This window comes from Urocitellus parryii, chromosome 3 (genome assembly GCF_045843805.1).
Source record: "Urocitellus parryii isolate mUroPar1 chromosome 3, mUroPar1.hap1, whole genome shotgun sequence".
NCBI classification, from domain to species: Eukaryota; Metazoa; Chordata; class Mammalia; order Rodentia; family Sciuridae; genus Urocitellus; species Urocitellus parryii.
Window position 1 is genome coordinate 197,245,923 of NC_135533.1, and position 20,692 is coordinate 197,266,614.

Here is a 20,692-nt window from a genome sequence, read left to right on the forward strand (position 1 = left end):
TTCTGGCCGCTGCCCTCAAAACGGGAAGCCAAGGTGTACGGGGCAATCCAGGAATGGAATGGTGCCCCAGGGAGTGGGCGGCTTCGTCACCTCCCACGGACCAACCCCTTTCTATCTGTAGACTCCCCAGGGGAACGCCAGGAAGTGCAGGATGTACAGCTGCAACCGCAGGTCGCAGAGACAGAACAAGCTGCTACTGCAGTAAGATCTTGGCCAGGCGGGGAAAAATGCAGACAAAATCAAACAAAATGCAATCGACTAGGAAAACTTGGGAAACTTTTGCCCCGAAAACGGGCAGCAGACTCCATGTTGTTTGCATCACCATGGTAACCATGGGGTGCCTGGCCAGAAGAGCAGCTTCCTGGTCCCACCTCCCACACTTTTGCGGGCTTCTGATTGGTTCTTCCACAGTCACTCAGACAGGACTTCTAGTCCCGCCTTCTAGCCACTAACTGTACTGCTGTGTTTCAGATTTCTACCAGAGCTGCTCAGAGCCTGTATTTTTAAAAAATGCCTACCTGTAAATGCTAACAAAAGATATCTTTTTCAGACAAAATTTAATTCCACAGGTTTCTATGTTACAGTCCTAAATTTAAACTAGTTCTAAGTTAAATAACCTGACTTTTTCTTTATAGTTGTGTTACTAAATAATGTTCTATTGATGAGAGATATCAAATATGCTTTCTTTATATTTTACTTTTAATTTTGGAGGTTATGAGGATGCATTTGCTCGCCACAGGAACAAGCCGGCAAAGTTCCTGTGATGACCAAAAAATCCTTATTCTCATTGCTAACTATAAAAATAAAAATGTATACTCAAGGATCTTATTTCAGTTACATCAAGTGACGTCACATAGAAGAGTGCACTCCTAGTTAAAAATAAATTAAAATGGATCCAAATATTTTAAGACCACGTGGTTACATAAAGTTAATACAATTATAAGTTATGTTCTTATTCTTAATATATATATTTTTAGATATTTAGATAACCTATATTTGTTAATCTATAAATTAATTAGTACATGCCTATTGATTAGTTAATATATATTTGCCTAATTGTTTTTCTTCAACAGGAAGCCCATAATTTATGTTTTATATTTACATTTATCAGATACTCTGCCTTTTCAGTTACAGATATTTGAGATAAACGTGTTTACTATAAATTTGCTTTTAAGTGAAAATACAATCAAGTAGTTTCTAATTCTCAAAGTTACTGTTTAAACTCATAAGATAATAAATTATTATAATTATTTCTACAAAATATCTAAGGGTTTTAACTATATTTTCATTGATGTTTCTTATCAAAGTATAATAATTTGTTTATAGATTCTAAGGTTTTCAGAAATTGTTCCAAAATATTAAAAAGAAAAAGATGCTTCAACAAAGAAAAAGCACACATGGATCCTAAAAAGAAGAAAGAAATCATCTTTGGGTAAAACAAGGTCTTTATATTCATTTTCCTAAGTAAAAAAGATTTTTATATTGTTATCTAAACAGATGATGTAAAAAGTTAGAGCAATTAAAAAAGAGATTTATATATACTAAACTGACTATAATTAATTTAAGGGTATTTCAGGTTATTTTCCTAATTTAACTATACTAATGTGAGCTAAAATTTTGTCCATATTTTGACATGATAAACACCTATTAAAATGTAAGTTTATTTCTTTAAAGAAAGATCCTTATTGCCTAATAATTCTTACTGTTTAAGATAAAGATTAATTTTGGTAAATAAATTCACATTGTTGATTAAACATTAAGTATATTGAACTACTAACGTAAACCCCTGTATGACCTTTTGAGAGGAGACCCCTTACCCACCTCCCCGCAAAAACCTACTCCAGAAGCCTTAAAGGCACTTAGATTGATAGAGACAGCCTTACAAGAGATGCAGGTAATGCAGGTGGACTACTCCCAGTCCTTGTTATTCATTGTTCTGCCGTCAAAACTCACCCCAACTGGAGTTTTTTGGCAGACTGGTCCTATTTATTGGGTTCACTTACCTGCATCCCCCTCTCGGGTCTTGATACCTTTCCATGATCTGGTAATACAATTAGTTTGGAAAGCAAAATATCTAGGAGATGCCTTGTTTGGGAAAACCTTTGATGTTCTCATATTACCATATAATCAAGACATTCTTTCTAAATTAAGACAGGAACATGATCTCTGGTGTCTCTTCTTCTGTAGTTTCATGGGACAGGTTGACAATCACTACCCTAAAAGCAGGCTCCTTGAAAGTCTAAAGACATGTCCAATAATTTTCCCAAAGATCCTAAAAAAGGATCCTCTCCTGGGGGCACAAACCGTCTTCACTGACGGGGCCAAAAATGGGTTTGCTGTCGTTTCAGATGGGACCCAGGTCATCCGCAAGAGAGTGGCCGATTGCTCAGCCCAAAAGGTGGAAGTTGCAGCCTTAACATTGGCCTTACAGACCTATAGCTCGGTGCCCCTTAATGTTTTCACAGACAGTCTCTATATCGCCAGGCTCGCCTCTGCGATTGAGACAGCACCTTAAATTGGAAAACAATCCACTATCATGGACCAACTACAGACAGTACAGCTTCTTATATGGGCTAGGGCAGATCCCCTCTTCATAGGTCACATTAGAAGTCATTCTGGGCTTCCAGGCCCTCTGGCGGCGGGCAACGCCGTGGCAGACGCTGCCACACATGCCACTAACCATGTATATACAATAACTGAGTATGATAAGGCCCTCCAGCTTCATAATAAATTTCACCTAAATGCACAATCCTTACGCTTCCGCTCAGGATGTTCCCGGGATCAAGCTTTAAAAATTGTCTCCCTATGCCCTACTTGTGCATCTTTTATCCATTCCCCTTCTCTGGGAGTCAACCCAAGGGGCCTTCAGCCAAATGACATCTGGCAAACTGATGTAACTCATATTCCTAGTTTTGGAAAGTTGTCCTTTGTACATGTCAGTATAGACACATTTTCTGGGTTTATCTCTGCTACTTTACATTCAGAAGAAAAGGCTAAAGATGTGATACAGCACTATGTAAAAACCTTTTCCTTCATGGGAACCCCCCAATGCATAAAAACAGATAATGGCCCAGCTTATACTAGTCAAACCTTCCAAAAATTTTGCTCACAGTGGGATATTATACACAAAACAGGAATCCCATATAACCCCCAAGGACAGGCCATTGTAGAACGGGCCCATCAACATCTTAAAACCTATTTGCAAAAAACAAAAGAGGGAGAAATATACCAGAGTTGTCAGGGACCACATGCACTGTTAAATATAACTCTGTTCACTTTAAATTTTTTGCTCACAGATGCTGAAGGCCGTACAGCGGCGCAGCGTCACTTCTCCTCTCCCACCATGCAAAAGGCACAAATAAGGTGGAAGGATTTATCTACAGGAAAGTGGCAATCCCCTGCTCCACTCTTGGCTAGAGTGAGAGGAGCTATATGTGTCTTCCCTCCAGGGACAGAAAAACCCATTTGGGTCCCGGAACGCTGCACTAGACCGGTGGACGCAGACTCAGGAAGGAGCGACGACCCTGGGACTTCAGGTTCAACCATTTTCGCTTCTCCAAAGGAGCGACAGAATGAGTTTTGCGGGTTGGATCTTCCTTATAACAGTCCTGGTATGCAGGCCTGTGGATGCAGGAATGGGTCCCCCACCAGGTAATATCTATCAACATCTTTTTGGGACCCCCTGCGAGTGCAGGGAAGGGATTTGGAATCAGGCCCCCAGTAGCTGGATTCAGACGGCTGATTGTGTAACCAAAGTAGCCTACCTCTGGGCTGAAGTTCATCAACAAATTGGGGGATTTCACCCACCCTAAGTGGGTATGCATGAACAAACCAAAGATTAACCCCCCCTAGTCCGGAAAAAACCCTCAGTAACTGCTCCACAACTTGCACTTATACCTCAGCAGTTCATGTCTCTTGCTATGAGACGGCCTCGATTTGTGTACACAAGGGACGACAGTATTTTGAGGCCAGATTGACCGAGACCCGGTCTGGGGAGGGGGTGAGAGTGACTTCTCACTTCACTCCGTTTCTTTTTGGCCAAGGGGGAGTTGAATCTAAACTCCGGTTGGCTGGGTGCCAGGGTCAAGTCAGTAAGCCCTTCTGTTGGCCCACTGCAGCCCCTACAGGGATCTCTGATGGGGGGGGGGGGGAACCTACTGATTCTGTTAAACATCTTCAAGTTATCAAGCTCTTGAAACCACAGGTCCCTGACCTCATATACCACCCCTTGGTGCTGCCTAAGTCTCAGCTCCCAGATCTGGATGCCAATACGTGGGATATCTTAAAAACCACCCTTTTCTTACTTAACAACTCTGATCCCACGCTTGCTAGTGACTGCTGGCTCTGCATCACAACAGGGGCAGTCATGCCCGTGGCGGTTCCTATCAATGCCACCATATCTGATGATGAGACCTGCCAGCCCGGGCTGCCTTTCAAGGTCCAACCTATGGGCACTTTCACAGAATGTCTCCTGGGTATGATGCAAAATAACACCTATGATGTTGATGTTGGAGTAACTTCCTTTGGAAACCGGTCAATCTCAATAACCAAGAATTATTCCTCACCCACTCCAGCCCTCTGCCCCCCTAATGGCACTGTTTTTATGTGTGGTGGGAACTCTGCCTTCCCCCAACTCCCTGCAAATTGGACAGGTGTCTGTGTCCTCGCCTTGCTCCTCCCTGATATAACAACCATTGTCCCTGGGGATGAGCCCTTACCTATTCCCAGTCTAGACACCCTAGTAAAAAGGCACAGGCAAGTTATACAGGCTCTACCGCTACTCGCCACACTGGGGATAATGGCTGCTGTGGGCACAGGAACAGCTGGACTGGGTACAGCAATACATTCTTACCGCCGTCTATCTCAGCAGCTTATAGATGATGTGCAGACCCTATCTGGCACTATTGGGGACCTACAAGACCAAATTGACTCTTTGGCAGAAGTAGTCCTTCAGAATAGGCAAGGCCTAGATCTGCTGACCACCAATCAGGGAGGGATTTGCTTGGCTTTGGGAGAAAGGTGCTGCTTCTATGCCAATAAATCAGGCATAGTTCGCACTAAAATCAAGGAGCTTCAAGAAGACCTAGAGAAAAGAATTATTTGAGAACCCTCTTTGGACTGGGATGAATGGGTTCCTGCCCTACCTTCTTCCCCTCCTGGGGCCCTTACTGAGTCTTCTTTTGATTGCAACATTGGGACCTTTTTCCTTGCTCTGCTTTTTGAGGGTTAGGGTTTTTGATTAGTGAATTTCAATTTTGTTTTGTACTGTCTTGTTCACTACTCTTCTTTCCATGTTTCCCTCTTTCTCTTTTCCTTTGCTAACAGCCAAATTTGACTGTTCTCTTTCACTCTTCTTTGAATTTTCACTTCTACTTTTTTCTCCTCCCTCTTCATAAGCAACCCATCCTATAACACCACTGCATTTTCCCTATTCACTTCTTGAAATGGCAAAGAGTTTTCTACCCTCTTACCTCTTAGTCTTTCATCTTAATCATCTCTATTCCTGATATCTCTTAACATTAGTTGGTTTATATAATGCAAGGGCCCACCACCAATGTTATAGCAATACTTAATACAGTGGAAATCGCAGACAATACCTACTGCTTGACCTTATGCCAGACTGTTGCAAATAGGATAACTCAATTCATTAAGGACCAGATTAACATTTTAACCTCCAAGCCAATACAGGTTCACTATCAACGCCTGGAGATGGATGACTCCGCCCACGAGGTGTACTTACGACCCATCCGGAGATGAGATGTAGATGGACAGGAGCCAATACCCAGCCCTCCTATGTGCCTGCTTTTGCCCAGGTCCCTAATTACCCTGCTGACTTGGTGCCGTCATCCCAGACCCTTACGTTCAGAAAGCTCCCTGGTCATAGCTATCCCACTGGCAAAGATTATGACTGGGATCCGCAGTTGTGTCCTGCTGGCCATGACATCCTAACTGAAAAGTGTTCATTTACTAGGACAAGAGCTGATCTTGTAGTACCCAGTGACGGGCAACTTCCACGCTTGCACTGCAACCTAAGCCAGGGGAATGGGGCCTCCCCAGAGACGGGTAAGCAGTGCAGGGGCGGTGGACGACCTAAGACAGGGGCTACTTGATTCCCTTTGACATGCAAAAAACTAAAGAGGGGGACTTGCTGGTGGCAGGCCTTCCCTGGCCCCTGGGGCTCAGCCCCGAGTTTCTTGTTCTGCATGTCAAAGTGGCCAGCTCACAGGGTTGTGATGCAGGCTTGCGGTTTCATGTTTATCTGCCTCAGACATATGTGCCTTTTTGGGAACATCTTGGCCTTCTCGGAGCTTTCTGATAAGGGACGGTCACGGTAACCCAAGAGTAGCAGGTGTTATTCCTCCTCTGTTTTGGCTAAATTTCCACTGCAGTTATAGAAAGTATATAAGGGAACAAACTTGGATAATAAACGGCACACATGCCTCCTCCTGGATGAAGAACCTTGGTGTCCTGTGATTTTTTTTTTTTATTTTTTAACCTCGACGTCTCTCGCCGGACTCGGTTCCCGTTAGCCGGACGCGGCAATTCACTGTTTGTAATATCACAAGATTAGTAATAAGTCTATTCATTACAACCTAATTAGATAAAGTATGATATAGACACACAAGGTAAAATCTCACCACTATAAAGTACAATGTGGAAGCTCTCTACATGTTGCTCTTTTAAATAGTTATATTGTATTCTATATTATAATTACATAATTCAATTTATATTCATATAAAATTATATAGATCATATAAAATTTTCACATTTTAAAAATTATTTGCCTCAGACTGGGCATGGTGGTATATGCTTATAACTCAGCTATTTGGGGTAAAAAGATCACAATTTCAAGGCCACCCTGAGCAAATTAACAAGACTATCTCAAAATTAAACAAAAATAAAAGGTCTTAGGGGATGTAGCTATAGTAAAGCACCCCTGGATTTGATCCCTAGTACTGGAAAAAAATTTGCCTCAAGAGAAATCTTTGTGCATATGGGAGTTTTCCTGTAGAACGGATTCTTAGAAGTAGAACTGAAGTTTGAAGGTTATTCACCTTTTACACTTTAATTAGACACAGTGAATAAACATTAAGAGAACAGTCAGGGGAATGCAAAATAAAAGGAAGTTCCATTTTTATTTACTAGTTAGCAAGAATACAAATAAACACTTGCATTAAAAGCATTTCAGATGGGGCTGGGGTTGTGGCTCAGCTGTAGAGTGTTTGCCTACCACATGCGAGGCCCTGGGTTCGAGTCTCAGCACCACATATTAATTAATTAATTAATTAAGGTATTGTGTCCAACTACAACTAAAAAATAAATATTTTTTAAAAAAGCATTGCAGAGTATGTGTGTGTATATATATATATTTATACATATAATTTAAGTAGTGCGATATTGTTTAGGAAGCACACACTAAAACAGTAACAACATCAACCTTAAGGGAAGAGAAGTGTAAGAGGCAGTTGGAGGACAGGGGGGTTGAGATAGGAAAACCCAGGAAATCTCCGGATTCCTACTTTTCGAATTTAAGAGAAAGACAACATATGAAAACACTACTTGCTCAAATAAAACAAAAATATAAATTAGCCCACTGAATTTTGTTTGTAAACTCTGCTTAGGGAATAAAAACTAGAGTAAATTAATTTTTAAGCTTATTTTATGATCATTTTTAAAATAAAAATGGTTTTATAGAAGCTATCAATTACCTGTTTCTACTTCTCTAGAATTCTCCTCAAGCACCAATATGAGGAAATTTAACTGAATTAATAGAGTTGGCAAGAAGGAAAAGGCGTACAGAAAACATGTCACAGGAATGAGCTAAAGTCGACATTAAAAAAGTAAATGCAATCTGTTCAATCTCATGAGAAGATAAAATTAGCATACAGCATTAGTACTTGATGTCAAATGCCTAGGAAAGAAGAAACTATCTGACTTTCTATTCAACTTCTAAGACAGATTTACTCTTTAGAATTAACTAATTCTTTAGGAAGAGAAAATGGTGCTTTCCAAGTGAGGAACTTGGGAGTTCCATGGTCAGCACCTTTTGGAAGACTCTAAAAGGCTTCAGGAACATGGAGTTTTCATTGTGCTCCCGGAGTTCTTTTGCAACACCACCCAGAGAGGACCAGGTAGTATTTGTATGGCACCTTCGGGAAATGGATAAAGGAAGGTAGCCAGACTGCAAGCTGGACAGCCCCAGCATCATGGACAAGACCAAGAACACGTGGCAATGGTGACTCATGGCACACACAGGTACTCCCACACACCCAGCTTTCCACTCTCTAAAGTAGAAAAGCCTTTCTTATTTACTAGTAGCAAGTAAATGGTAATGCATTATAATGTAGCATTTCTGTGATTAGACAGCGGACAAGAAAAAACACAGGTGGTTAGAAACGTGTGATTTAACTCTTTATTTAAAATGAACCGGTGACTCTGGAGGCCCTGCTCCTATGGATGGTATTCAAAGCCCAGAAAGACCTCAGGTATCACCTGCCCAACACTAATTGTTTTCTTGTTTGAAAGCAAGGGAAACTTCCTCCTGTGTTTCCCTTCTGTGGCCCTAGGTATTCTCAGATGAACTATGCCTGGCAAAACTAAAAGTATTCTAGCAACCAGTGCTAATGCAATCTGGCATTATTCAGTATATTCAATAACAGCAAAATTTCCCCACCACTTAAAGAATAGTATGTCAACTGAATAAAATGGTAGCAACTAAGAGTCAATAAATACTACTGAGATTTAACAATATTCAATGAAAAATGTGGCACCAATTTTCTAAAACTATATGTAATAGTTTTTTTCCCTTTAAAGAATTTATCATTTTGAAAGCATCATGCACTTTACAGGATGCAAACTCAGGTAAAGGATTAAAAATTTGAGCACAAGAGCCAGCACAGCATACATGACAGATAGTACAAACCAGGAAATATGAAAAAGTACCACTTTGGCAGCTCGAATGTTGGTATTTTATAATCTCATCATCTGTAACAACATTTCCAGATCACATAAAACACATTTTATAGATGAGAAACAAGACCAAGAGATTTGAACTTACAGTACCTGGTAAAAGTCGGGTTGTGTTCAGTCATCGCGACCAGCAGTTTGAGAGCATACGCTGGTACTGGGTCTGGCTCCATGAGGATGTGCTCATACCTGAAGTGACAAAGGCATTAAAAAACACTCAGTAGTTTCCCTCACTTAAATGCCCCATTTAAACAACAGGAAAAAAAAAGAGAGACCATAAGGTACAAACATCTGAGAAAAATAGATATAAAATTATGAGCTATAGGACATACAGGTTACTCAACCTCAGAAAGCTTCCACAGACTTCACTTCCCAATGGTAATGACATTGACCTACTTCACAGAAGACGGTTGTCAGGAATATTCCTTCAGATCATCTAGCACTAAGCCTGTGAATACAGAGTACCCTCACATTTCAAAATTCACTAGAGGTCTCCTGGCACACAACACATAGTTGCACTCATGGCTAAGATGCAGCATACAACACAGTAAGGACACACAGCTGAATCACAAGGGAAGGATTCCATATGCAAGTTTCTCTGTGGACTGAGAGTATGCAAGTGCTTGCTCTCTCTCATGTAAGCAAGTTCTGTTTCCGCCAGACCCCACCTTCCCATGAGGGGCTACACTCAGCACAAATTTTCCCCAAGCATTGAAAAATGTAGTATGTGTGTGATGTTTCTGCCTAGGGAAGCAGATGAGAGACTCAGTGGCCACAGTTTTTATGAGGGTTTGCTCACACAGCCAACCTCTGACACGTCTCAAAATTCCAGACTCCCAGAAGGAAAGCAGAGGTTCAGCACAGTCAGGTCCTGTGCCCCATCCAGACACATCAAACTACACTTATCAGCTAAATATGGCCTAGGAACACTCTGAGAGCCATCTTCCAAGATGCCCAGCTTTATGTGGTTAGCGGTCTCAGGCTGGGTATGTTAACTCTTCTGCAGAACACTCTTACAATTAATACTTTTAAAGTCTGACCAAATTAAAACCATATTATCAAATTAAAACATATTACCAAAGAAAATAAAACTCAAAATGCCTTCATCAAAAGTTTCTACAACAAAAATGCAGACTGTTCTCCCATGTTCTTTGCTAAGCAGGAGGCTGCTTTGTATACATCTTACCTATTTAAATCCAGTGATCCAGTGAACAGCACTGTATAGATACTCAGTAAATAAGCATCAAATGAGTGAGTGAATGGATGAAAAAACAAAACTAACCAATCAACTTTATGACTTATTTCTCTGGAGTAGCCAACAACTAAAAAGCAGGGAATAGAGGGCTTGGGGAGGACTCTCTAAAAATACAAAATGGATATTTAAAAATCCTACAAATGAAACAGATGCTTTTCATCTAGAGAACAGGGCCCCGGGCTCTTACTCAGAGCTTATTTACTCTCATTTTGGAAATTATTATCTAACAAGCTTAATTATACAGCCTCTAAGCCCACAGCCATTAAAAAGGAGCCAAAAAAAGGGAGGAGAGGGACTATTAAAGAAAAACAACCTGAGAGTTACAAGAAACAGGACTAAAGCATAGGGGGAAACAAACAAAGCAATCCCAGAACTCCAAGCTGAGAGCAGACAGGGGAGCATTTAACAGAGAAGCTGCCTCAATGGGGCCCCAGGGCCTGCTGCATACTACAATGTTCAAAATGGGGGTAGTTAAGAAAATGTTATGCTGGAAAGAGTGTTCTGTTTAAGGACACAGGAAGTACCATATATTAGAATGGTTGCTTAATTTTTTTAATCACAGCATTTATAAGATTTGTCCATATATTATAAAGATGAAATACTAACCACTCATAACATGATAGTAGATCAAAAACAGCACAGGATGAAATTAACCAAACTATGTCATGTGCATGTATGAACACATCACAGGAAATTCCAGTTTTAGGTATAATGCACCAATTTTTAAAAATTTAATGTTTGTAGAAAAATGCAGCGAAATCAAGTATGAGTGATGTCAAGAAAAAAAATATTTTCTCACAGCAATAAAATCAAGTAAATATCTTAAGAAGTTATAATGCATTTGACAAACTTTAGCTACCAATACACATTTTCTTTAAAAATGGCCTAGGAAAGAGAGAAGAAATAATCTGTTCCCTTCTCTAAGTATTCTTAAATAAAGAGCTCTTATCCCAAGTTGGGGTACCCAAGAACACTCAGATTCAATGATTTCCTAGAACTCAAAAGAACTTGGTAAACCTCTTCTGCTAGTTATGACACATTACAATGAGAGGACACATTAAAATAAGCAAAGACAAAAGACAGAATGCGGGAGAGACAGGCAGGAGCCGTCAGTGGTCATCTCCCACATCTCCCAGTGCAGTGGGACAGAAGTGCTTGATCTGCTTTGTGACAATGTGGACAGTGTAGGAAGTACCGCCAAACAGAGAAGTTCACCTGAGCCTTTGTGACCAGGGCCATTACTAGGCATGGAGAGCCTGTGTGGCTGACTTTAATTACTCAGTCTCCAGTGCCTCCAGAGGTCAAGGATCCCACTATATCACATCCTTAGCATACATTATGTGACATGGCTCAGGCTCCAGGTATACAAAGACATTCTAATAAGGCAGGATGTTTCCAAGACCAGTAAGTCATCTCCCAGGAGACAGTCAAGAGCCAGTGTCTTTATGAGGTCCAGGGTTTAAACACCCAACACCTTCTAAGTTAAATCTTTGATTCACACATAGTTAAAACTGAGAGGCACTGACATTGAGATAAAAAATAAAAGAATGCCTCCTCCATAGGATACCTGTATTTGGAAACCAAAGGCCAGCCTCTCAAATTGAAAGTGAGAAGCTTCTGAAAAAATGATTCACATACCCAGGATAACTAGCCCCTTGCCCAACCCCAGACAACATTGAATCACGGAGGGAAGAGGTCAAAACCCCATTAATTTTTTTAAAAGGTTCCAAATGATTTTCCTACTTACATGCTTGACTGGAAAGCATAGGAGAAAATAAGGACAGTGATTTAGAAATATAATAGAAAAAAACACATTCCCAACAGGCTGAAAAACATACTTTAAAACAGTCTTGACAGGCAACATCTAGTACTGCATTTAAAAACAGCGGTCAGATTTTTCTGACTAAGTGTCCTGAGGTTGTCTGAGGTCACCTGACCTTGAAAAAGAGGGGGAGTGCCTGGGGGCCTCAAGCAGCACAAGCCTGTGTGAGCCAATTCTCCCAGAGAATCTCATTCTATTAACTCCTTTTTGGGGGGAAAGTATAAAGTTCATAACAGACATGTTTAAAATACAAATATTAAATATATTTTGGTTTAATCGGATAATTTTGTAATGAGCAGCAAGATCTAGCCAAAAGCATGCTACAGTTTACTAAGCTTATCTTCCAAAGACAGATAAGCAGCTGATAGTAAATGGTTGCCACACACCTCTGAGTGTAACTAGGCCAAAAAAAAAAGGAATGAGCCCTGATTCTTGAAACTGCTTCAGAGGGTTTCAAGAATCAGAGGAGCACTTCAAGTTCCCTGAGCCTGGCTGTAGGTCGCTATCATAATTGACAAACAGCACCCTGAGCAGTAGTGTCCTTGGATCCCATCCCTCTACCTCCAGAATCCTCTCTAACCACGAGCTAAGCAGCTAGAATCCAGGAAGGAAAAGCCATTCAAACTAAATTCATATCCACTTGGAGAGAACATTCCTAAAAACCACATATTCTTGACCAAGGTGAAAAGCCAAAGTATGGGATGTCTTTTCCTCCTCATTCTTCACTCCCAATCCTAAAAGAAATGAATCTGTATCTTGTCCAAAGCCTGGTACAAATAGGGCCCAATTAGGTAGGCTGGGAGAAAACTGAAACACGCTATCCAAATAACTCTGGATCATGGTTGAGAGGCTTTTCTGAGGGATATGACCAAAGAATTGGCCAAAAGGAAGTGTCTTCAACTTTGTTGAGTAGAGGAAGGAGGCACTCTATCATACAGAAGTTGATTCCACAAGGATTGTCACAAATTCACTTTTTAATCTCAACGGAGTACACTCAGAATTGGGACATGGGGAAAAAGTGATTTAAAAATATTTACGAAAAAGAAGAAGATCCTCCTAATAAAGTACATTATAAAATCAAAATAATGATTAAGTTTAGAGTGGGATCAAGAATATACATATTAACAGAAAGGAAAGAAAGGTGACACCTAACATTGGACAAGAAAGAGTAATTTTAGAAAGAGTGAGACACGTCAGGCAATACCTTATGGAAATGTATCTACAATAGATTAAAAACGCAAGTAAAAAATTTAAACTTCATGAGAAGATAAAAATGTATTCCTGAGTAAGCAGTCCTCTTTAACATGACAACAAAAATGTTTATAATTTTAAAGTTTTTAAAAGTTAAATATTTCTCAGGGCTGGGGATGTGGCTTAAGCGGTAGCGCGCTCGCCTGGCATGCGTGCGGCCCGGGTTCGATCCTCAGCACCACATACCAACAAAGATGTTGTGTCCGCCGAGAACTAAAAAATAAATATTTTAAAAAAAAAAAGTTAAATATTTCTCAATAGCACAACCACTTCAAATATCATAAGGGGAAATTATTTGTAGAATATTGGTAAAACCAAGAGTTAATATTCTTACTATAGTCATTTGTTGATTAATGGCAGGATATAGCCTAAGAAATGCATATTTAGGTAATTTCCTCCTTACATGAACATCATAAAATCTACTTGTCCAAACTAAGAAAGCTACAAATGTCAACAGGTGATGTAATCTTATGGGACCACCGCTGGATATGTGGTCTGTCATTGATAGTAACATCATGCAGTAGTGATGACTATTTAAAGAACTAGTGAAAATCAAAGATACCACTGAACAAATGGACAAAATTCATATACAGTTAATTAAAATGACCAAGAAATATGGGTGAAATGGTCTACTTCATTAATATCTGAAGGAATACGTGTTAGAACTAACAAGGGAACAGCAAAATGGGCAATTTCATAATAGAAGCCTAGTAGGATATACTGTCCATCTTTGAAAAAAAATTGGCAAAACATTTCAAATGTCTTTGAATTATATATAAAGTTCAACCCAGTAATTCTACCCCTAGAGTGTCAACAAAAGGAAATAAACAACATGCTCAAAGATGTAGTCATAAAAATAGTCTTTGTAGCATTTTATATGACAGTAAAATACTGGAAAAATAGTTACTAGAAGTTCCCTAACTGGGAATTGTTCAGATGATTTTTAGTACAACTATAAAGGTAGATGTAGATGACAAGCAGATTATAAAATAGCCAATAAAATATTGTTATATAAGTAGCCAAGATACAATCAAAAATGTAGATAGTTACAATAAGATGACTGGGAGTGGGGGCAGAGAGATAGGTTACAAACAGGAACTTTCATAAAGTATTAAGTAAATCTCCTAGGAATGGAGAAACCATACAGTGGAACAGGAAAACACTAACTCAAAATGGCAGACAAAGGGCAGAACAAACAGTTATGAACAGCTGAGTAAATACTGCAATGTTCTACAATCTATAAAAGAATTCTAAACAAGAGAATGCTATGAGGAAGAGAGTGTTAAAATGTAAATCTAACAATGCAAGAACTTGAGAGCTTAGAAGAAAGAAATGGCTGGGTTTAGATAAAGAGGATGCCACCAGCGAGCATGGTAGTGCACACCAGTAATCCCAGTGGCTCAGGAGGTTGAGACAGGAGGATCACAAGTTCAAAGCCAGCCTCAGCAACTTAGTGAGGCCCTCCCTATCTCAAAAAATAAAGGGCTGGGGATGTGGTTCAGTGTTTAAGAGCCCCTGGGTTCGATCTCTGGTAACACCCACACCACAAAAAAGCAAGTTTTTTTTTAATTGATGCATTATAATTATATATAATAGTAGATTCATTATGTCATATTTATACATGCATATAACATCAATCACATTCCCCTCTACCTTCCCTTTCCCATTATTTTCTCTACTAGTATCTCTTCTATTATTATCATAATTACTAGATTTTAATGATATATAATAGTGAGATTCAATGTGATATACTTGTACATGGACATAGCATAATTTGGAGATTTCATTTCTCATTACTTCCCCCAAGCCCTTCCTTCCTCCCTCTCAATCCCCTTTCTCTTCTTGGTCTCCTATTTTCATGAGATCTCTTTTTTATTTATTTACTTTTCTCCTCTCTCTACAGCAAAGGTTTTAAGGTAAAAATCTTTCAAAAAGGCTAAAGAATCTTTCATGAGCTGCTACAAGAAAGGGCCAAATAACTTACTATTTCTGGCATTTTTAATACTCCAATCCAAAACCTGAACCAGATAACATCTTGAATCAACCCCCAAAGTTTATGATAGAATATAAATCAAACAATTAGTTATTATCTTAAGGACTTACTAGTCGTGTGATTTTTATGTGCTCTGAGTTTGTGATCCTTTGGCATTTGGCATACATATATAAATACCAGAGTTAAAAGGATGTCCATGTTGATAAAGAAATAGACAATCATCAGTCTACTGGGAGGGTCAACAGAGGGGTGTGTGTGTGTGTACACATTATCTAAATACACACATGTAATTTTTAGAATAAGAAAAAGGTACAATTTTAAAATAAATATTAAATAAAATTTCAGATAGTAAGCATGTTCTCTCCAATCAGATGAAAAGCAAGTATTAAATCTTAAGAAAGGATTCTAATAAAGAAAATATACCCAAAGAACTGGAGTGAAAGAACTATCATTATTCAGAGAGAACAAAATTATGTTTATGTCCTATTATTGACTCTAACTCCCAAATTATCCTAATTTAGATTCCTGTAGGTTATACCCCTAGAGGGTAAAATGCACCCATTTAGGCAGACTCAAAACATGATAAAAGCATTAAGTAAAGGGGGAAATATAGAACATTATGATGCCTCTTTCTGATGTAAAATATTTACAAGTTAGATTTTATTTGAAAAAAAAATTACCCGAGGAAAGGTCAAAAATGAAATAGTCCTTCTATTCTAACTCCCAGAGATGATCAAGTTCATACTTATTTATATCTATTTTAACATAGAATTCTTGTGACCAAAGGAGACAAAGATGCAATATAGAACCATCCAGCTGTCTTGAATCATAAACCAAAATTAGATCAAACTCATGATTTTTGCTAACCAGTGTGTTGCCACTAACAAAATCAATTTCTAAGTTCCAATTTCTAAAGGAAAATACAATTTTAATGTGTAAGGAATATATTCCCCTCTCAGATTCCAAAATACAAAGCCTTAATAATTCATGCAGTCATTAGGGCCCTGATGATTTTACAGGTCACAAGAGAATTATAAGAAAAGAAAGGCTGTAATCATTTTCCTCAGAAGAATGCTGAATGCCATACTGTCATAAAAATATTATAAGCATATTTATATCAGCATGATCTCTTTTCAATATAAAACACTCAAAAGCTGAAACGAAATATAAAACTAAAATACACATGGATGAAATAGCTCTAGCCTACAAAGGCAAAGAGAAGGGCGAATTTTTCCCATGGCTTGCTACACCACTTAACACCTCTGAATATCCTATCCAAACAGTCCCTCTCTTTTTCCCCTTCCCATCATTCACTCTCTCTATATATTGTTTTACCTTTTATTTTTTTCTCACTACTAATAATTACTTGAAGTCATATTACATAATTATTTGCTCAATGCTCTGCCCCCTCCACAGGAATGTACTTCACTGAGGGACACAGTTTCAACCTTGTTCACCATTGTATCCGCAGAGCGTGGTGCAGAGTTCATTCAACATACATTTGCTGAATGAACTAACAAAGAAAGGAGGGAGAGAGGAAGAAAGGAAGCACCATAATCTGCATGTGCATAATTCACAACGAGTTAGAAAACAGATACTCCAGTTGCATGAAATTAAATCTCAATAAACTCATAGTAAGGTGAAAACAGCTGAAAATGTGTTTACTGCACCTACCCTGCCAAACGCACTAGCTTAGCCAAGTACAGGAGAGTTATGGATGTTTCCCCTGGAGATTGCATAGCTGAGACGGAGATGCGGGTCTCCACTGCTGCTGCCTCCCCAGCTGCCTAGCATCACAAGACAGCATCATATTGCCTATCAGTGAGTGGCCTGGGAAAGGATCAAAATTCAAAATTCCAAGTACAGTTTCTACTGAATGCACACTGCTTTCATTTATCATAGTCAAAAAAATCATTAAGTCAGCATCTTAAGTCAGGCCATGGGTATTTACATTTGTATGAATATTAAAATTTCCGCTCCCAAAAAATAGCCAAGATGTATTTCTGAAGGACCTAGTCCTAGTTAAACATTAAAGAGATGTGTCCTCACCTTATGTAACATCTCTCAGGAAAAAATGTTCGAATAGTCAGCATTAGAATATTTTCAGTTCTAAGATTTCACTGATAATGACTTTGATAAACTTCTGAGAGGTGCAGATGTTAATTAAGAAGGTCAATTTGGGCTTAAGTTCCATTAAATTCTTACTGCCTTGCCTCTTCTGCATAAACCTTTAAAAAATTAAATCTTGTCTCTCAGCTGAATAAAAATCATGATAATTTTCTGAGTATATGTGGTATCTTTCTTCCCAGAAGAGGAAAAAAAGAAAACCTCATTAATCATATAGAAAACTCAGTTAAGTTTCTGGCATTCCAGTTACCTTGAAGAAAGGAGGAAAAACTGAAAGGAGAAAGCAAGGACATACATACCAAGATAATGGCAGGGCCAATATATGAATCCAAATATACTAGCCACAAGAAATACAGGTTTCCAGGGCCAACAGCAGTAACTTTAATAAGTACAGAGTTTCCTCAAACTGGTGGCAGAAGAGGAAGGGAGAGGAATTTCAAGAATGAGGAAGATTTGACAAACTGTTGCTGGCTTAAAGATGGAGGAAGCTCTTGAGAAGAAATGTGCATGTCTTAAGGGACATAGGGCAGCAAATATATAAATATTATGGTCCTACAACTATGTAGAGCCACCCAGGAGAGGAATGCTAAATGCCATACTGTCATAAAAATATTGTATTTGAATAGTCACCCCCCAAAATATATGACCAATTCCTAACATGTAGCCTTACATGGAAAAAGGATCTTTGCAAATACAGTTAAGGATCTCAAGATCACCTAGATTTAAATTAACTCTAGAGTCAATGTAGGTGTCCTCACAAGAAAAAGGTAGAGGGGACTCTGGAAAAGACACACATGGGAGAAGGGCAAGTGAAAACAGAGGCACAGACTGGAGTAATCTGACGGAGGCTCCAGGGGAGAGTGGCAAGGAGGGGTACCTGACCTAAGCATAGTATGTTATGTGCAGGTATGGAAATGTCAAAGTGAAACCCACTAACTTAATAGGACTGAATTAATAGTACAGAATAATTATAATAACAAGTAATAGAACCAAATAATTATAATAACCATTTTTAAAATCCCTGCAGCCATCGGAAGCTAGGAGAGAGTCATGGCCTGGATTTCCCCTCAGAGTTTCCTTAAGCAACCGACACCTTCCCATACCTTGATTTCAATTTCTGGTCTCTTACACTGTTAAAAGAATCTATTTTTGTGTTTTAAACCAGTTGGTTTGTATTAATTTGTTGCAGGAAGCTAAAAAAAAAAAAAAAAAAAAAAAAAAAAAAACACAAGAAACTGAATTCTGCAAATAACCTGAACAGGTTGAAAGCAGAATCCTCCCCAGAGTCTTCAGATAGGGGCCTAGCCAGCAAACTCTTTTACTGCACCTTAGCAGAGAATCCGGTCACCTCCTAGGACTTAGGACAGAGCTGTGACCTAATAAATGGATGTGGATTTAGGCAAGTAGGTTTGTGGTAATTTGCTATGCATCAATAGAAAATAATGTTTAGTATTCAATTTTCTTATATTATTACATCAGTTAATCTTTACAATCCAAATTTATGTAAGAGTTTTGATAGTGAGCATCCTTGTATTGCTCCTGACCTTAATGACGGTGACCTTCATGAAGTACTTCCAAAGCTAGTAGGGAAGGATCACTAGAGTTCTGGGAGATGTTAATAGATGTGGGGAAAGTGTCCTAAAGTCACAGAATACTGAGAAAACTCTGCTTTAGAAAGTAAAATGGGTGAACTCAAAAGCACAGTTTCAAAAGAACACATTTCTTCTGGATTTGTTTAACAACATGCAGACCCACAGTTTTCTTTTAAAAAAAAAAAAAAGACGACAACAACAACAGTGGTGGTGGTAGAGGTGGTGGTCTGGATGTTTAGTTAATACTTTGGTCAACATTTTTATTTACATGACTTAAAAACCTCTTCAATTAAAATTCCAAAAATTTTTGGCTTTGTCAAAGAGTAAATCCATAAAGGCAGAGGTTCTATCTATCTTGGTTATTCATAATCCCCACAACTAGAAATATTTACATGCCATAGTTGCTCATAGTATTTGGATAAGCAAATGGGCTGATGGAGAGAGAAAACATTTTCTCCACAGCTTATTTCACATAGTTCTACAAACTACCCAGAACTCTGCCTCTTCTATACCTTTGTAAACTCCATTCTTGCCTGGAATGCCCCATCCCTCTCTATTCATCCATACTGAAGTTTCAAAATCTGACTGAACTACTCTCTAAAAATGATATTGTAATCTGCATATAGTAGGCACTAAAGAAGTAACTAAAGTTCCTTTCTTTCAAAAGTAAAGAATGTACACTGGGAAGAGGTAATGGTTCCTTCAGATTCATTAATTTACAAAGTAAGCAATTCGTTCACAGTATTGATGACAATTTTGTGATCATTAATTTTATGTTAACTTCACTGGGCCACAAAGTGCCCAGACATATGGTCACATGTTATTCTATGCATGCGTCTGTGAAGGGACTTTGAGATGAGATTAACATCTGAATCAATACACTGTGGAAAGCAGACTGTCCTCCCTAATGTGGGTGGGCCTTAATCAACTGAAGACCCAAATATGACACAAAGGCTAAGAGGGAGCTCCCTGGAGCTGGAACAGAGAGGTCATTCCCTCCTTTCCAACTAGACCTGAAACAATGTCTCTTCCCCAGTGTTAAGCCTGCCGGTTTTGGGGACAGAAGCCACACCATTGGCTCTCATGGGTATCCAGCTTGCTGAACACAGATCTTGGGACTTCTCAGCATGCATCCTCATGTGAGCTAATTCTTATACATGTCTATATTATATATGTACATATACATATATCCTAATGGTTCTGTTTCTCAGGAGGACGCTAATATGATGTTTATTCTTCCAATTGATCTTTCATTCATATTACTCAGCAGTCCTGATAAGAACATAGGCATTGTTGGGAGTCACCCCAGCTCCAAAGACTAACTTCCCAATCCCCCAAGAAGAGCCGTCCAATGGTGAGCCCTGCTGGCTCACATGATCCTGCTGTCCAATGGTGAGCCCTGCTGGCTCACATGATCCTTACCCACCAATCAGACTAGCCCTGCTGGCTCATCTGATCCTTACCCACCAATCAAAAAGCACCCCCTGCCAACTGTCAGACCACCCCCGGCTCTATAAATATGCAGAGCTGTTCCTCAATAAACAGGCATTTTCTCCAAAGGCAAGCCTTGATGGTTCTTTCAGGCATCATACCAAGGTTAAATTAGTTTCCTTCCTGAGAATTTGTCAGGAGCTACTAGAAAAGAAACAACCTTTCTCTAGGTATCTCTACATCACAGGAGCCAT

The 20,692-nt window shown here is 39.1% G+C and overlaps 1 protein-coding gene across 1 annotated transcript in view; it reads right to left on the reverse strand.

The window, feature by feature from the left end:
- The window catches only part of Ulk4 (unc-51 like kinase 4), a 539,981-nt gene that overhangs the window by 310,665 nt on the left and 208,624 nt on the right, over window positions 1-20,692 (reverse strand). The window contains 1 exon segment of the mRNA XM_077795670.1: window positions 9,064-9,156. Coding sequence (XP_077651796.1) covers window positions 9,064-9,156 — 93 coding nt within the window.